Genomic DNA, 15,832 nt, shown 5'->3' with positions numbered 1-15,832 from the left:
CGCAGCGGGAGAGTTTTATTGGAAGCACTAAGGCTGGCAGGCGGCACGGCAAGTCAACCCTAAGCATGGCACTCAAAATAGTTATGTTGAGCCCTTTTCTCGCTCCCTGCCTCTTAGGAAAAGGCTCACTAAAGAGCCATCCCAGGTCGCGATCCCAAGCTTTTCTCCATACGGAGGCTGGCTAAAGCCTTATGGTGATTTAAGACAACGGTTTGCAGTTTTCCAGGCTGTAATAAGCACACCAAACCCTCTGAGACGAGGCAGTTGTGCGCATAAAATGCCATTTAAGGACTTGGATTGCAGGCTGCAGGGACAACAGGAGAGGCTCCGGGCTGTGGTCTCCAGTGCTGTTGCATCTGAAGAAAGCTGTTTTCCTATTTTGACAGGTTGGTCCATGGAAGTGTATCTCACTGAAATTATAGGCTCTTCATTTAAGCAAAATGAGAGAAATTAATGATGTCCAATATTACACATTAAAGGAATTGGTTTTGCTTTATTTCTATAAATTCACATTTGACATGCAATGTTTCTGGTAGTGTAAGGTATTCCTTCTAACATGACAAAGAAAATCAATCACCGTTACTTTCCAGTTAAAAAAAAACCAAAATGTATTTTCCTCTAGTCAAAATTATTTTAACAGATACTGCTTAAAATGTGTACTCCCAAATGAAGCAGCATCTTTTATAGAGTAGAATACATTAAATATAGGGAGAACACTTTAATGGATTTGTTAGCATTGAATCCATTTATCTTAACTTTTTAGATATGGCCAATTCTTCAATTGACTCAGCCACGTCAAGTATGAAAATAAACACAAAGACATACTAATAATTGTAGAGCAAGTGGCTGCTGATTTCCAGTTCAAAACAGGTTGTTAAAGTTTTGTTAAAGTTACTGAAAATCCAATGTCTACATGGTAAGGTCTTTGCATTGAAAATACTAGTCACTCTTTATATTAAAAAAATCTTTACAAGCCACTGAGGTTTTGGGGGTGTAATCTAAGTATCTGATTCATAGCTATTAGTGTGATACATCTTTCCATGTAAATGTTTTCCTTAATATTTAATGGGGGGGGGGGGGGTGTTATATGTGAAGTAATTGGTTTTAAATACATGGCTAATGTCAACTGAACTTGGAGGCTCAAGATTTCAAAATTCCCTTAAGTCCCTTCATATTTTCTACAAAATCAACTAGTGATTTTGTGAAAAAAGTGAAAAGAAGTAGCGTAGTAGGGCTCTCTGAGAGCAAAGGCAGCGAGAAAGCAGGATTAATTTATGTGGCTGGCCAGTCTCTGTATACCCAGGTCAACCAGTCTGCACAAGCAGAGCTCTGTCCTGTGGTGTCTGGTCTTTGCCAGAATAGGTTGATAACAGATACGAAAAAAGTGCTGGAAAGGTATAAAAATACTATACAAAGGCTAAAGCAGAAGACTACTTACAGTCTCTGCAGAGGAGTACAGCGTTACAAAACCTACCATATTTATGCAACTTTGATTAATCAATATTTTTGAAGAGTGTTTAATTAGAGAGTGGACTTGATGACCGAGGTGGTTCTTTCCAGTCCTATGTTCCTAATTAAATGAAAAGCATATGCTGGCAGGCATTGATTATTGTTTTTTTCCTCAGGAAATGAATAACCAGCCACATGCTGATAAAATAACAACTCAGGGAAAAAAATAAAACCAACAAACCCCTTGCCTCTATTCTAGAAAACACTTCTGGTTTCTAGTTTAGGTGAAATGGTAATGGTACTCGCTTTTGTATTGAATAGTGTAATTTCATTAGAAAAGCTCTAGAAAATTAGCACTTAATTATTATTTCAGTCTCATTTCCTGTTTTATGTTACCCATAACATATGACAAAGAAAATCTGTAAAATGGATAATTGACTGCTACCACATTTGAAGGGTTTTACTCCTATGGGAGCAGTACTTGTTCTGCAAAAAGCCACTTATGTTGGCAAAGCTGTGCATGCAATAAACCCTACGCAAAATGGGTACTGTTGTAGCTGTGCTAGTTGGAGATCACATCTGATGGACTGAGCAAACTTCAGCTATTTGTGATTTATCTAATCTAATGTAAATTTTATATTATATAATCATCTTAAACATTACTAAGCTTTTAGAATATTACTAAACAATTAAGAATGGGTTCTGATCCACAGCGTTCTTTTCAATCCCTGCTTCTTGAAGAAGACAAAATGTACAAGACCGGTTGTGATCTCTGGCTGTTTGAAAGTCCATCTGTCTGCTTCTCTGATAATTTTTGATCCTATTGGCCAGTTTCAATCAAATTTGAATCAGGTTTCTTAAATTCAATTGATTATGGGACTGTTTCCTTAAATTGCTTTAACCACAAAATAGATTAAGAAGTATTGAATCTTACAAATATGAGTTTGCATGTATATGTTTTGGCAGTAAAATATGCAGCATTATGTGGCAATTGCATTTAAGAATTTGGGTTAATTTAGTGACGCAGTTATCTGTACAGTAATCAAGTTTTCCTTTTCCTGCAAGAAACTAGACAAAAATCAGGTTGCCATGAGGGAAGAAAGTGGTAATGAAGCCAAGCTTCTTTGTTCCATTTCTATTTACAGACATATTTCAGTTCTTTTTGTCCAAGCAGCGGTGGAATCAATAAATCAGAAAATCTCCCTGCTCAGAAGTCTTTCATAGAAATTACGCTACCTTTTATTTTTTCTGCTTCTTTTCCTTTGTGATCCACCTTCAGAAACACCTGTCTGTAAAGCAAAACACAGTTCCTTCCACAGAGAATATTCAAATTCCCAGAACATGTGTTTTGTTTTGGCTGGGGAAATGTGCTTAATTCTTAGTTGCAAATGCACTGAAGTTAAGAAGTTCAAACCAACGTACAACGATCTCGAAACACTTTAAATGTGCTATATAATCACATAAATGAAAACTGGTCATTCGGTATGTCTATATAGATCAGTGTGACAACCATTTGAAAAAAATCAACCACAACAAAACCAAGAAGGTGTCCTGCTAGGCTTTTAGCAAAGCCCTGAAGCCACCCTGCTCTTGGGTCCCTCAAAGGTTCTGGGTGTACGATAGCGCCTGAGCAACTTGGTGGTGGCAGCAGCAGTTAGACAGAAATGATTCCTGCAGTGGCATCAATCCATGTGCACATGACTTTATTTCTATATTCAGTCAACTCAAAATATCTTTGTTTTTGTGCTGTAGGTCAAAGTGACTTTAAAAGAGATGAGTGAATTCCGTAATTTTCCAAAGATTCCACAGTATGGTGTTTGCAGTGCAGATATGAAGTGCTCCGGGGGGGGGAGCTATCTCTTAATAACTGGAATTGGATGGAGGGAGTGTGTCCTTGAACTGCAAAGCTGTGAAAATAATAATTCAATATTTTCTACTTTATAAATCTACTTTAGGAACAATACAGCATTTTTGCATAATATAGGGAAATTAATTTGTATTTTCTATTTCTATAAAAGCATTAATGACTACTTTGATTAAAAACACTTTTACTTTTTGCAAAGCACAAAAATTTAAAACGTGGAATTCAGAGTGTTTCTTTATGCAAAATACTTACAATATAACTTTTGTTACGGAATTTACTTTGCGTTTTTACTGTCAGCTGAGTGAATCAACGTGATCCACACTTCTTCATTGCTGTGTTTCAAAAATTTTGCATACCAAAACCTCTGTTTTCGGTAGATATGTCCAGTCATTCATCTGTTTATGTAATCTGCTTTTTTTTTTTTTTTTTTTTCTGATGGAGAAAACCAAGCAATGTTACAAGGAGAAAAATAATTCAAACTCTATATGAAAATTCACAATTTACGACTACAATACTTCTTTGTTTAGTCCAAATATTTAAATGAAAACTTCCTTGCAATAATCTTTTCAGAGAAAAAGAGGCCATACTTCGCAACACAGCAGAATAACTGTAGTTGCATAACTCATGTGGGCAATTACGGCATAGAGCAACTGCAATTATATGGAGCATATATAGTAATTGTGCATTTGATACCTGTCTGATATTCACGTGTTCTCTGCAAAGGAGTCTAGTGTTTCAGACACAGGAGTCCTTGTGTTTCCCCGCACACAGTTGTGTAAAAGATAAAACCCCCTCAGCTCCAACTCAATGTCTTCTTCAGAAAAAGTCTGATATTAACATAGAAGGACTTGATATTTCATGAGTTACCGTGATAGTCATTCAGTTTTATTGTAGCACCTTAGTACTGTGGCAAAAAAGAAAGGAAAATAACATATAATTAGAAATTCTCAAATAACTATATAAGTCCCGATTTCTTATATTTTTATTTGTGGACGAATCAACTTACTGGAGTATAAAACCTGTCCACAGCTGTAAGGAAGTTATTGATCTAAGTGCTGTATTCATATGTCTGCATTGTATATGAAAAAAGACCACATTGCTTCAAAAGTTAGGGAACCTCAGCAAAATATGTGGTTTATGGAATGAGTGATAAAGAGCGTGTGACCGAGAACTGCTTCGCAAGATGGAGGTCACTGCCTTTGCACTGAAACCACGCGTAGTGTTTGTTACAGGCACTGAATGCTGCGGGAGCTCGTGAGCCGTTCCCACTCCTAGCCTCGAGACACAGTCCTGAAGCTACCGCTGGAGCAGCTGCCTAGCAAGGAAGAAAGGTGTTTCTGGGCATTGATCTTTTTCTGCTCTCAGGCAAAGGAAATAAAGCAGAGAAATACAATACTAGTTATAGTGGTTAGTGCTGGAACTGCCAAAGAAACGGGTATTTCACTCTTCTACCCAGTATCAAACCATTAACCACCACCTTAGCACCAAGTTATTCTGTACTACTTCAGTTCTTGGCTGACGTGTTTCTGTGAGAGATTTAATTTACCCCTTAAGCAAATTTACAAGTAAGTGTAGTGTCTTTCCTTCTAGATGTGTCACATTAGTTGACAGAGCGCTGTACAGTACAAAAACTTAAGAGTAGCAACGGAAAGAACTTCTCAGCTGTGTCAGAAAGCAGAAGGAATCTGCAAGCCCTTCTTAATGCTTAACTTCTCAGGGTACAGGCCTTACAGGAGTTTTCATCTTACTTCCACCAGATTCAGACAATGAGAAATTAATCTTCCAGAGAAGCCCAGCCTTTCCTTACAGGAGTTTTCATCTTAACTTCCACCAGATTCAGACAATGAGAAATTAATCTTCCAGAGAAGCCCAGCCTTTACCAAACTTCTTCACAGATCTCAGCAGCAGAGGCATGACTGTAATGTCATTCTATTAATGAAAGTCAAATACATGTAATTGCCTTTATCTCATTAATTTTATCATATAATTAGCATATAAATGTCATAGTTACTCTGCACATGTGTAATGTCCAGACTGGCTTTGCTGATCCAAATTGGGCCATTGGTAGATGCCAAGATGTACAACTAAATAACAGGAATCTTTACATTTAAATTCTCCCTCTTGGAAAAAGAACAGCTTCTCTGGGTGACCTGTGCCAGTGTCTTGCCACTGTCATAGTGAATTTCTTCCTAATATCTAATATAAATCCACCCTCTTTTAGTTTAAAGGCATCACCCCTTGTCCAGTCACTACATGACCTACTAAAAAAATTGTCCAGATCTTTCTTCTAAGCCCTGTGAAGTACTGAAAGGCCGCAGGAAGGTCTCCCTGGAGCCTTCTCTCCTCCAGGCTGGACAACCCCATCTCTCAGCCTGTTTTCACAGCAGAGGTGTCCCAGCCCTCAGATCATCTCTGTGGCCTCCTCTGGAGTAACTCCAATGGGTCTGTGTCCTTCTTATGTTGGGGGCCCCAGATCTGCACGCAGTGCTGCAGGTGGGGTCTCACCAGAGCGGAGCAGAAGTGGAGGGATCACCTCCCCTGACCTGCAGCCCGGGACAGACGTGTGGAAGCAAGCTGTTAAAGCAATGCAGCGTTCGGTTTAAATCCCAGCGTGGAAGCTTTTTTCAGCAGTAAGGTGGCTTTTTGTTCATTGAAACTTTAACCTCCTATTTATGTTAGTGTTTTCCTCCCCAGAATTACCCGTATAAAAGAGGCACTTTTCTTTCCATGGTATGGGGGCACAGCCTTGACTCTAATAGTTCAGGACTTGCATGTTCAGGACTTTTACATCTAACCTTAAAACTGTAAAAGAAGCAGCAGGTTCATAAAGTACAATCCTCATATACAACATAGATTTTTAAAAATTATTTTATAAATCATACTTTCTCAGGCATATATTCTTGCTTTTGTATGCTAAAACATGATAGTGCCTGGAAAATAAAATTATATTTTTAGGTTCACTAAAATAATGTTATTACAAAATCCTAGATAGCCCCAAAATCAGAGCGATGCAAGTGAGAACATCACAGTGATGTACACACCACCATGGTGCGAATGTGTGAAACGTACATGACCAGATCCGGCCGTTCCGTGAGGCTACAGCAGCGCTTTAACAAACGCAGCTCGGGTATTTAATTTTCATACTCGTTTTACTATTTATAATTCACAGTTTTGTAACTGTAGTCCTCAGTTTCCATTTTTAATTCAGGCATTTACTTTGGGAAAAATTTAGCAGCCGTTATTACCCCAGACGAGGCTTATGTTTTAATTACCAATGCAGTAGTTTCCACATCGGGGTACTTCAGCGATGGCATACAGGGAGATAAATGCACCGCTCCATAACCCCCGTTCTACCAACGGGGGAGGGGGGCTCTGCGGGCAAAACGATACTGCTGGTTGGGAGCGGCTGTTTTAATTAACCGCTGTGAGACTTCTCCAAAGCACAAGACAAACAACGCGCAAACTTTGTCACCACGCCGCTGGCCGTGCGAGGCGGCGGGAGGGCCCCCCGCGCTGCCCGCGCCCCGGCACCCGCAGCTGCGGGCAGCGCCGTGAGGGCACGGCTCGGGGCGGCTTCTCTGCCCGCAGCGCGCCTGCGCCTGCGCACCGCGCCTGCGCGCCGGGCGGCCCGGGGGGTGCGCGCAGGCGCAGGCCCGAAGAAGGGCACATTTTGAGCCCGGGAGCTGCCCGGGAGGGAGCTGAGCGGTGCTCTGCCGGGGGAGGCCGGCACTGGGGCGGGGGGGGGGGCGGCGCGGCGCGGCGCGGCCGGGGTCTGGCGGCGGCAGGGGTGCCCGCCTGCTGAGGAGGCCGCCCCACGCAGCCCGCGGGGGGAGCGGCGGCAAGCGGAGCCCCCAACTTTGCTCCGCCGCAGGAAGTCCCCCGAACCTGGCTGGAGCGGGGCCGGGGCGCCTCCGTCCGCTAGCCTCTGCGCCGTCTGGGGGCCAGAATGCCGAAGAAGAAGCCCGGGCCGATCCAGCTGAACCCCGCTCCGGATGGCTCCGCCGTCAACGGGACCAGCTCCGCAGAGTGAGTGCAGCCGGTCGGGGGTGGCCGGGGCTCCGGCGGGGCTGCCCGCGCCTTGCGGCCGCCGCCGTCCTGCGTCCCTGAGGTGCGGGGCGCGGCCGCCCCTGCCGCAGCCCTCCCGCCGGCCGGGGCGGGGGTGGGCCCCGCTGGGAGAGCGCCGGTCCCACCCGCGGAGCGGCCCCGGCCCCGCCGCGCCGGCTTCCCCTTCGCCCCTCGCTGTAAACCGGCCCGGCCTGGTTTCCAGAAAAATCAGATAGTGGGTTCCCGGGGGTGCGTGCCCCCGCCGCGGTAGCTGCTATGAGTTTCTGCAGCCGGGGAAGCGGATGGTGAGCTTCTGTCAGACGCGCGAGGTAATTAAGCCGGGGGAAAAAATAGGGGAAAACTTGGGTAACTCTGTTCTCGTAGTCCGTGCTGGTATCCACTGAATTCCTAGATTATATAATTACCTAGTAAGTGCCAAATTACACATCTCCGATAGCGTCTTTCATAAGTGCATCTGTGGGAGAATTCATATGGTAAATCACCGATTTGTAAAAAAGGCGTCCTGTGGTATTTCGTTTTTTTTTTCTCCTTGTCCTTGGCTTTAAACCAAACTAATGCTAGTTTCAGTAAATCTGTTTTTCAGTAATTAGCACCTTGTGCTAGGTACATGAGTGAATGTTTGGAGAAACTGCTTCTGAGCTTTCCTACGTGTGGAAGGTAGGTCTGAGCTAATCATGGGTGCACTTCTGTGGGGGGGAAGACTGAGTGTTGGGTTGTTACAGGCTGCTTGTGGTCCTGGGTGAGCGTGGTGGCTCCAGCTGTGCAGGTGCAGTGCCAGCACCTTAAAGTGGTGAGGTGTCATAAGAGGTTTTTCTTTGAGGTTAACAGGTTTGTGTTTGCCGCTTAATTTTTAGATTAAGGTGATGGGCTAGCTCTTAACTGAGCCTTGAAACAAAAGAAGGATGTGTCTTGGAAGAACAGATTCTTGCCCCTGTATGGTTAGTTCGGTCTTCTCTTGGGTATGTAAACTGAGCTCTCATAAGCTGGTGTACCACCCTGACAGAGGGTGTGCGAGACAGAGCTGCAGTGAGACATACAAGGCTTGGGCTTTAAAGTGCTGTGCATGTGTCATTGTTGCCACATTTTCAGACAGGCTCCGATCTCATTTAACCACCCAAACACCTTAAAAAAAAAAAAAAAAAAAAAAATTCAGCATCTAACAGCTGTGACATTTCTAGCAAACTCTTTTGATGATTAACTGAGAGATGAGCTGTTTAAAAACTATTCTTTGGCAGGAGTTACTGATTGTATCTAAGCATTATGATCTGAATATTATGCAGTTTTTGTTCTGGATTGATGGGGGGAAAATACTATTTTTATATTTGCCTGTATAGCACTTTCTAGTTTATTTTCTGCAAGGTAGTTGGGGATATGTTGATTTAGTCTTCAGGGATCCCTACTGCGTATTAGTTTTGTGTTCTCAAATAAATCAGACATACCTATCACTTGCTGATTTTAGCACCTGAAGTTAATCACCAAACATGCAATATATTAAATATTGTGTTTCTTCACTCAAGAAATGTTAAGTTTAAATCACCTTTATATGTGTGATACTCATTTACTTGTTGGAAACCTTTGGAAATTCATAGGAATGTTGAATCTTGTTTACTTTGAATTATCTTGCTCAGTTTTCTCTTTATGTTGATTTGTTTGGCATGTGTGTCTCCTAGACTTCTGCTCTTTGTCATATATAAGACCTTATACTCAGCTTTTGCCAGGTTTAGAGATGTGTCAAGTATTTCTAAAAGAAGTAGCTTAGTGAAAGTAAATCCAGCAATCTGTTGTCCTATAAAAAGCCAGAATTAATTAATCATGGAAATATCCCCTCATCCTGCTAACATTAAATCATCATTGTGAAAGATTTCAAATAGCAAAGAATAGTTGCATCAGAGTTTGGAAATGTTTTTGGAATTAAATTGAAAACTTTTTTCTTTTCTTCATCTGTAAGATTGTTTCTTTTTTTTTCCCCCCTCTCCTGCTTTGTGCTTTTTTTTTTTCCTCCTTTGGTTACTGCTTGGGATCAACAGTAGAGGTGTTTGTCAGCCTGTATACATTGTCAAGTGTTTCAAGTATGCTATGCATCTGTGGGCTACCATATTAACACTTTTCTAAAGCTCTGTTCCTGGTATAATGGAATTTTGGCTAGGTGAGTCTCCAGTTACTCATTTGCTTCCACTGTATACAAACCTGTCACTTTGCAAATGATCTTGGATGCTTCCCTGTTCTTTTTCAGAGGAGAGAACCTCTCAAGAGAAAGAATGAAAAAAAACTCTGAATCGTTATTTTACTTAGCTAGGTGATATGATTACCATCTGTAAATGCATGAAGGACCTAAACATCCAGAAGGAAGTAAGCTATTTAGGCCCAAAACCCAATGGATATATATTGGCCATCAGTAGTTGTACACTGGCATTCAGAAACTTCCTAGCTGTCATGGTGGAAAGTTCTAGAACATATTGTGATGGGTATTTGATCCCCAGAATCTCTTGCTAGTTTTAAAATACTGAAGCTTAATACTTTTAGGAATGAGAACATATGATACTTTGACTTCCTGGCAGAAAGGAAGGGGAAAGGGAGGAAATGAAAGAAGAAGGGGCTGGGTGAGTCAGGATGTTGTGCTTTCTATTCATGTCTTGCCCTCCATCTTCATCCTTGGTGATAGGAACTCATTGACTAGAGTAGGAGAAAGCTTATAGCATGAGGTGTAGGGCTTTAAGAAGTATGCATAAGAGGCCTGGTTTTCACCTGCTTGATGCTTTCCCCCCCCCTTTTTTTCTTTTTTTTTCCCTAGCAAGCTTGTATAAAGGAGAGTTAGAGTACTTGCAATTTAAATATATGTATACCAAATATCTTAATGAAAATTTCACAATGCTTTTCTCTGACAGCAGGTTTTGTTATTTGTAGCGGTTAATTATTTGTACAGGATGTTGTGGTTCTCTCTAGGGCCATCCAAATCCCTAGCTACCCTGCTGGACAATAGAGACAACTTAATGAAAGATTTTCCTGTGCTGTGAGCTTCATTTCTGTTTTTGATGCTTCCCGCTGAAAAGCAGTTGCATGGAGTCGAACCTGTGCTGCTGTTCTTGAGCTCTGTGTTGCTTCAGATTGTCAGAATGAAACCAAGATGACGTTGGCCAGCTGCAGGCTTAATTTTATTCTGCTACTTTTGGAGCTGCACAGTTACACCTGTGCAAAGATTTTGCAGAGAAAATCGGGGCAGGGGGAAGAACACCAAACAAACCTGAAAGAAAATTAAGAAAAGGAATACTTCTCATTTGACTGAACGTGCTCAGATAGTTTGTTTTAATAGCCAAAAGAAACAAGAACAAAATTTCCACTTTCTGTTCCTTTCAAACCTCTCACTCCCCGTCCCTTTGAATATCTGACTGCTGTTACCCAATTTCTGTCTTCCCTAAATCCAAACTAGACCCAGAATATGAAGCAGAAGCTCTACAAAGGACCAAGGGGTAGGTTTCAAGATAATGCCACTTCCTGTATTACAGAACCTTTTTTCTTCATGTGAAAAGAAAGTTGCTTCATGTCATTCTTTAATTGTGTCTTTACAAAAAAAGTAAGCGAGGGATCATATTTATCTTGAGAAAGGTAATTTAATATAAAATGCCAGTGAAGATAAGGTACAAGTGGATTTTTAGCTTGCTGTAGGTATTCCACTAAATGCTGGATAAGGACGTGTATCATCCTATGTACAGCCTGTGCTGAAACAGATGTTCCACTGTCTTGTCTCAAATAGCATTTTATATTGAGGTGCATAGTGTTTATGTGTGGATTTTTGATTTTATTTCCTGGGTGAAAACATAATATTAAACAGCCACCTAACGATTCTCTTGCATAGCAGAACAGAATTAAGGTACCTTATTGTTCTCCAGCTTCGGTCTCTTGCTTTCTTTGATGCACTAGTCTTATAATGGCTCATCACTGAACGCTGGAACAGCTGATGCTATTAGTAATCCATTATGAGCCTGTCAAACTCTTACTGATTTTTAACTGTTTTGTTGTCTTAAACAAAAAAATTATCAAGCATCTATTTGTCTCTCATTAAATATAAATTTTAATTCAAACCAAATATCTAAACGTGATTAATTTACTTAAACTGCTTTTAACTGAGATGGCACAAAACCCAAGACTTCCGTAGTTAGTCTTATATTATAATTTTTTAAAAAAATCGGTACTTTTTTATTGATCAAAACCTAATGTCTAAAAGTTAGAGTGCATAATGAGCTTTGAAGTGTTGCACTGATCTTAGGAAAGTGTATTAAAACTTACTAGTTAAAATGCCCATGTCCAGAAGTGCACATATAGGGGAAAAAAAAATTGATTGAGCCTGTGCCTTGAGATCCTAAATTATATTTAATGAGATAGAATATCTTGGCCTGTAATGTAGACTATATTCACAGCCTGTTGTAACTTATTTGAAAAAGTGTAATAGTCAATACAACATATTTTGTCATAGAGCACAACAATCCCAACAAGCCACCAAATGAGCATTATAGTTATTTTTTTTAGTTCATTTGTCTACATTGGAAGAGTTTACTGCTGCAGTTAATGCCTATTAATGTTTGTCACTGCTTAAAACTCATAATTACAGAAGAGACTCTTTCTGGTTCCTTTTCCTGTACATCAGTTACACTTGAATATGTTTACAAACTAACTGCTCTAAAGCCTTACCTTTTACCTTGACTCATTAAATAAAGACAACTTCCCTGTCTCTGGTATTATAACTTGAATCTTCCAGAAGTGCCTGGGACTTTGATTAAATATAAAAATGAAATAATTTTTTTCAAATTGAGTGCCACTGACTTTTTCTTGTTGTACAAGCATTGACATTGAGAAGGTGGTTGGGATTGAAATGTCCTTTCCCCCTTGCTCTGTTTAAAGAATTATAAAGTATACAAACCGTGTATGTGTTTTAGCAACAACCAGTGTCTTCCCAGATCAAGCTTCAGCTACCATCTCTGCTCTAGGAAGATGGGGCCAAGCAAATCTTAAATGTGACGCAGCGAGGTATACTGTGAGGTAGAATGAGCAGAGTAAGATTATATTCTTGGCAAGGAGGAGTGAGGATGGTATGAAAAAAGGCTTCTGGTTTGTGTTTAGTTAGGTAAAAATGTAAACAAAAAAAGTAGATAGTGGCGTTTGCATCTTCCTTTAGTATTCTCTAAAGAACGAGATTTATGAGAGGAACTTAAGAAGGTACTGTCTATGGGTCTTTTCCACCTTAGGAACTATTTTTTTCAAAGGCCTGAAAGTCCAACAACTGTGAGTGGAAACAGGTCATGAGGCATGATGCTGTTATTGGTGGTCCTTATGCTCATGATGGGCAGTTCTGGGTTTTCTTCTGTAAAAACTTCGAATTTATAGTACATCTGTGCCTTAGAACTGTTCAAACCAAAGAGTAATTCTGTAGAAATAGATGACTGGCAAGTTCCAATCACAGGTTAAGAACTGTGGTGTTAATTTGCTAGCTTTTTCTTGATGTTTCTTTCAGTTTGCTCTCTTTACATTGCATTTAAAGAAGCCCCTGAACAGCTGGCATGACCTCTGAGTACAGCTGCCTGTATTTGATAGTCAAAGAAGAACTTGGGCATTATGCAAAACTGGTTTGAACTTCAATTTATATTACAACTTGCAAAATAAATAGTTGCTTGCTTACTATGCATCTTGTAATTTTCATGTTTTCCAATATCTTTCTCAAGGGAACTTCACTTTGGGCTTTTTAGGAGTAGAAAGGGGGATTAACTCCCATCATCTGTAGTGTGGTTTTGGGGTTTTCTGTCTTTTAAGTTGGCATTGTGGAGTAGCATGAGGGAGCAGCAGAACCAGTGGACTGTTTCCCCATAGACCTTGTTCCAAGAGGATTTGTCCTCCGTGAAGTAATTTTTTTTGTGAGTTTTCTTGGGTGTGAGTTTAGATTAAATGGAAGGAAGATTTTCAGAGTTCTTAATTTTAATGCTTGCTGGGTCGCTTCTGCCTTTGTTCTGGGGAGAGTTTTTTTTCTTTCCTTCTAAAACCACAAAGTCTCTGAGGAGGGGCAGCTGTTCTATGGAATTCTTTTGGCTTCAGGGGAGCTTTGGACCTGTGTGTAGTGTTCAGGAAGATTAGATCCTGGAATTTTATTGACAGATCTGGCAGGACTGCGGTTGCATTGAATATGCATGTGGAATTACTGCGACCTTGTAAATATTTTTAAGAAAAAAAAAATATCAGAAACTTGTTTTCATCCCCCTGCTAATGAAGGATTAACCAAGTGTACAAATACATGTGGAATGAGAGAATGCATTTTAGTCAGGCAATCGTAAATGCTAGGTAATTCCAAGGAAACTGTGAGCTTTTTGTTATTCACTAAATCTTCCAAATTTAGATTAAAACATGCTCATAGCATTCTCTTTAAATGTGCATGAACTTGGCATAGTCCTTTATTGAATTATAAATAGGGTTTTAATAATACTTAAGAAGCTGGTAGAACATATGATCTGTTACAATAGTGACAAGTAAGAGCCTGTATCACCTTATAAATTTTCAGCACCCTCATCCAGAAATAATATAGGAAGTCAATAATGAAGTATATGTGACTAGTATAGAAATCAATGCAAGTGGCAAATCGACCTGTGCTGTTTTCTTACCTGATAAGCAGCTTTTAGTTTACAATTATGGATGTAGGAAAGATTTTAAGATACTTAATGCTGAGGTGACAGTAAATAACAAATCTTTGAGTACATAACAAATGTTACGTACTTACATGTATGTTTAAATATAATGATAGGAATGGAGGTATACTTTAGTTATTATGGTGTCTTTTTTTCCGAAAAGCCTAAACCATTTAGGACAGTTAAATAAAAACTGTGTCTAAAAACATATGTTGCTGTATTCCAATGAAATGAAAGGTAAGGGAAGCAGGCTTTAAATAGAATCCAGCCACTTTTCCTTTTCTGACCTTTACGACATCCATTCTGCGGATAATTACGAAGATGTGATTTCACAGTTAAGCAGGTGCGGAATCCTGCACCTTCTGAAGAAGTCCCTTCCTCTCTTTGCTGTGCCTGTGGCTTCGCGATGCTTTTCTTGTATTAACTTTTACAGACAGTGAGTCAGATGTGCATAGGGATTTGAGGACTTGCCCACCAAAGAAGCCCAGGTTAGCTTTTGGAGGGCTGCCCTCTTCTGCTCACAGCAGCATTGATGTAGCTGCACAGTGAACTTAAGCAGGGGAGTAATCTGGCTGAGAATTTGCAGTACTTTTTAGTTAACTTTTAAATGAGTCTGTTACCCAAATTGGTTGCTTAGGAATGAATGGCTAGGGGTACAAGTAAGGCAGAGCCACCTCCTCTGGCAGGAGTCCAGGCTTTTGCAGGATGAAGTGACAGTATACTTGGAACCTGAGAGATACTACTAAGATATGTTGAAATTCAGTAATTACAACAATGAGTAGCACATTTTTTTAATTGAATAGTCTCAGATCTTTCTCAAGAGGAATAGATTACCTCTGAGACCTTGCAGTATTACCTGGTCACCAAAGACTTAAAAAAAAAAAAAAGGTTGAAAGGGGCTAGGTAAACCAAGTATGTAGCTGAATTATTTATTTGGCATAACAACAGTGCTACTGTTGTTAATCTGAGCAAAGAGTCTTTGCTTTAGCACTATCTTAAAAAAAAAAAAAGGGAAATTATTGGGAATTTACATGAGACAGGTTATTTCAGTGGATATTGACTATTTCAGTGTATACAAGAGAAGCATTGTGACATGAACTGAGGAAGGAATTTTCTTTTATGTATGGTAAACCTAGATGTTTCCTTTAAATTATTAAGTTCTAAATCTTCCAGTAAAAAAGGCTTCCCCCACCCCTTCTTGCCTATGTTACCCTTTTTACAGCTGCGTTTGTTCTCCCATAATAGCCCTGGGGATTGACTGGGATTCGTAAAGTGTACAGATTCCACTGCCAAAGCACAAAAATGTGTCTTTGAGGAAGCAATGTTAGTTGGCAGCATTGGTTGCTAGCTTGCTGATTTTTTTTTTTGGAAACAGGTTCTTTGCTTCCTTTGAAAAAAAAATTTAAAAAATGAAGTAATCTTTGGAAGAATGGAATATATATTTTTTAAACTTACTAATGTGTTGGTAGAAATTACTAATCAGATGACTTCTGATTTGATGTATGTTCAATATTACTTGGACAAAATCTTGATTATACTTTGGAATGAATGTGCAAGGCTTTCTGCCAGTTAGTGCCCACAGGAGTTGAGCAACTGGGAAAGACTAATTCACTGCTCAGTATCTCTTTGCAAACATCTGTTGAGAAGCTGTTGGCATCCTGAGCCTTGTCTGAACAAGAGGAGAGTTGAATTCCAGCAGAACATCTACCTACTGACATGCTCTTTTCAGCTGGATTTGGTCGCTTCACAAGCACCCAGTGGAAGGAGGTGTAAAGTGGTGTCCCTGGCT

General features: G+C 40.3%; 1 protein-coding gene across 2 annotated transcripts in view; it reads left to right on the top strand.

Moving 5' to 3' along the window:
- The first annotated feature begins 7,007 nt into the window (after positions 1-7,007).
- The window catches only part of MAP2K1 (mitogen-activated protein kinase kinase 1), a 40,104-nt gene continuing 31,279 nt past the window's right edge, over positions 7,008-15,832 (top strand). Inside the window, exon 1 of one of the 2 annotated variants that reach the window (XR_005105399.1) lies at positions 7,008-7,339. Coding sequence is in view for 1 of the 2 variants with exons in the window: in XM_037395226.1 (XP_037251123.1) it covers positions 7,260-7,339 (80 nt within the window). In the remaining variant the exon portion in view is untranslated. The remainder of the gene's footprint in view (positions 7,340-15,832) is intronic. The other variant, XM_037395226.1, reaches the window with a different exon arrangement.

The sequence above is a fragment of the Falco rusticolus genome, chromosome 7 (assembly GCF_015220075.1).
Source record: "Falco rusticolus isolate bFalRus1 chromosome 7, bFalRus1.pri, whole genome shotgun sequence".
NCBI lineage: Eukaryota > Metazoa > Chordata > Aves > Falconiformes > Falconidae > Falco > Falco rusticolus.
This window is presented reverse-complemented; position numbering and strand designations above follow the sequence as displayed.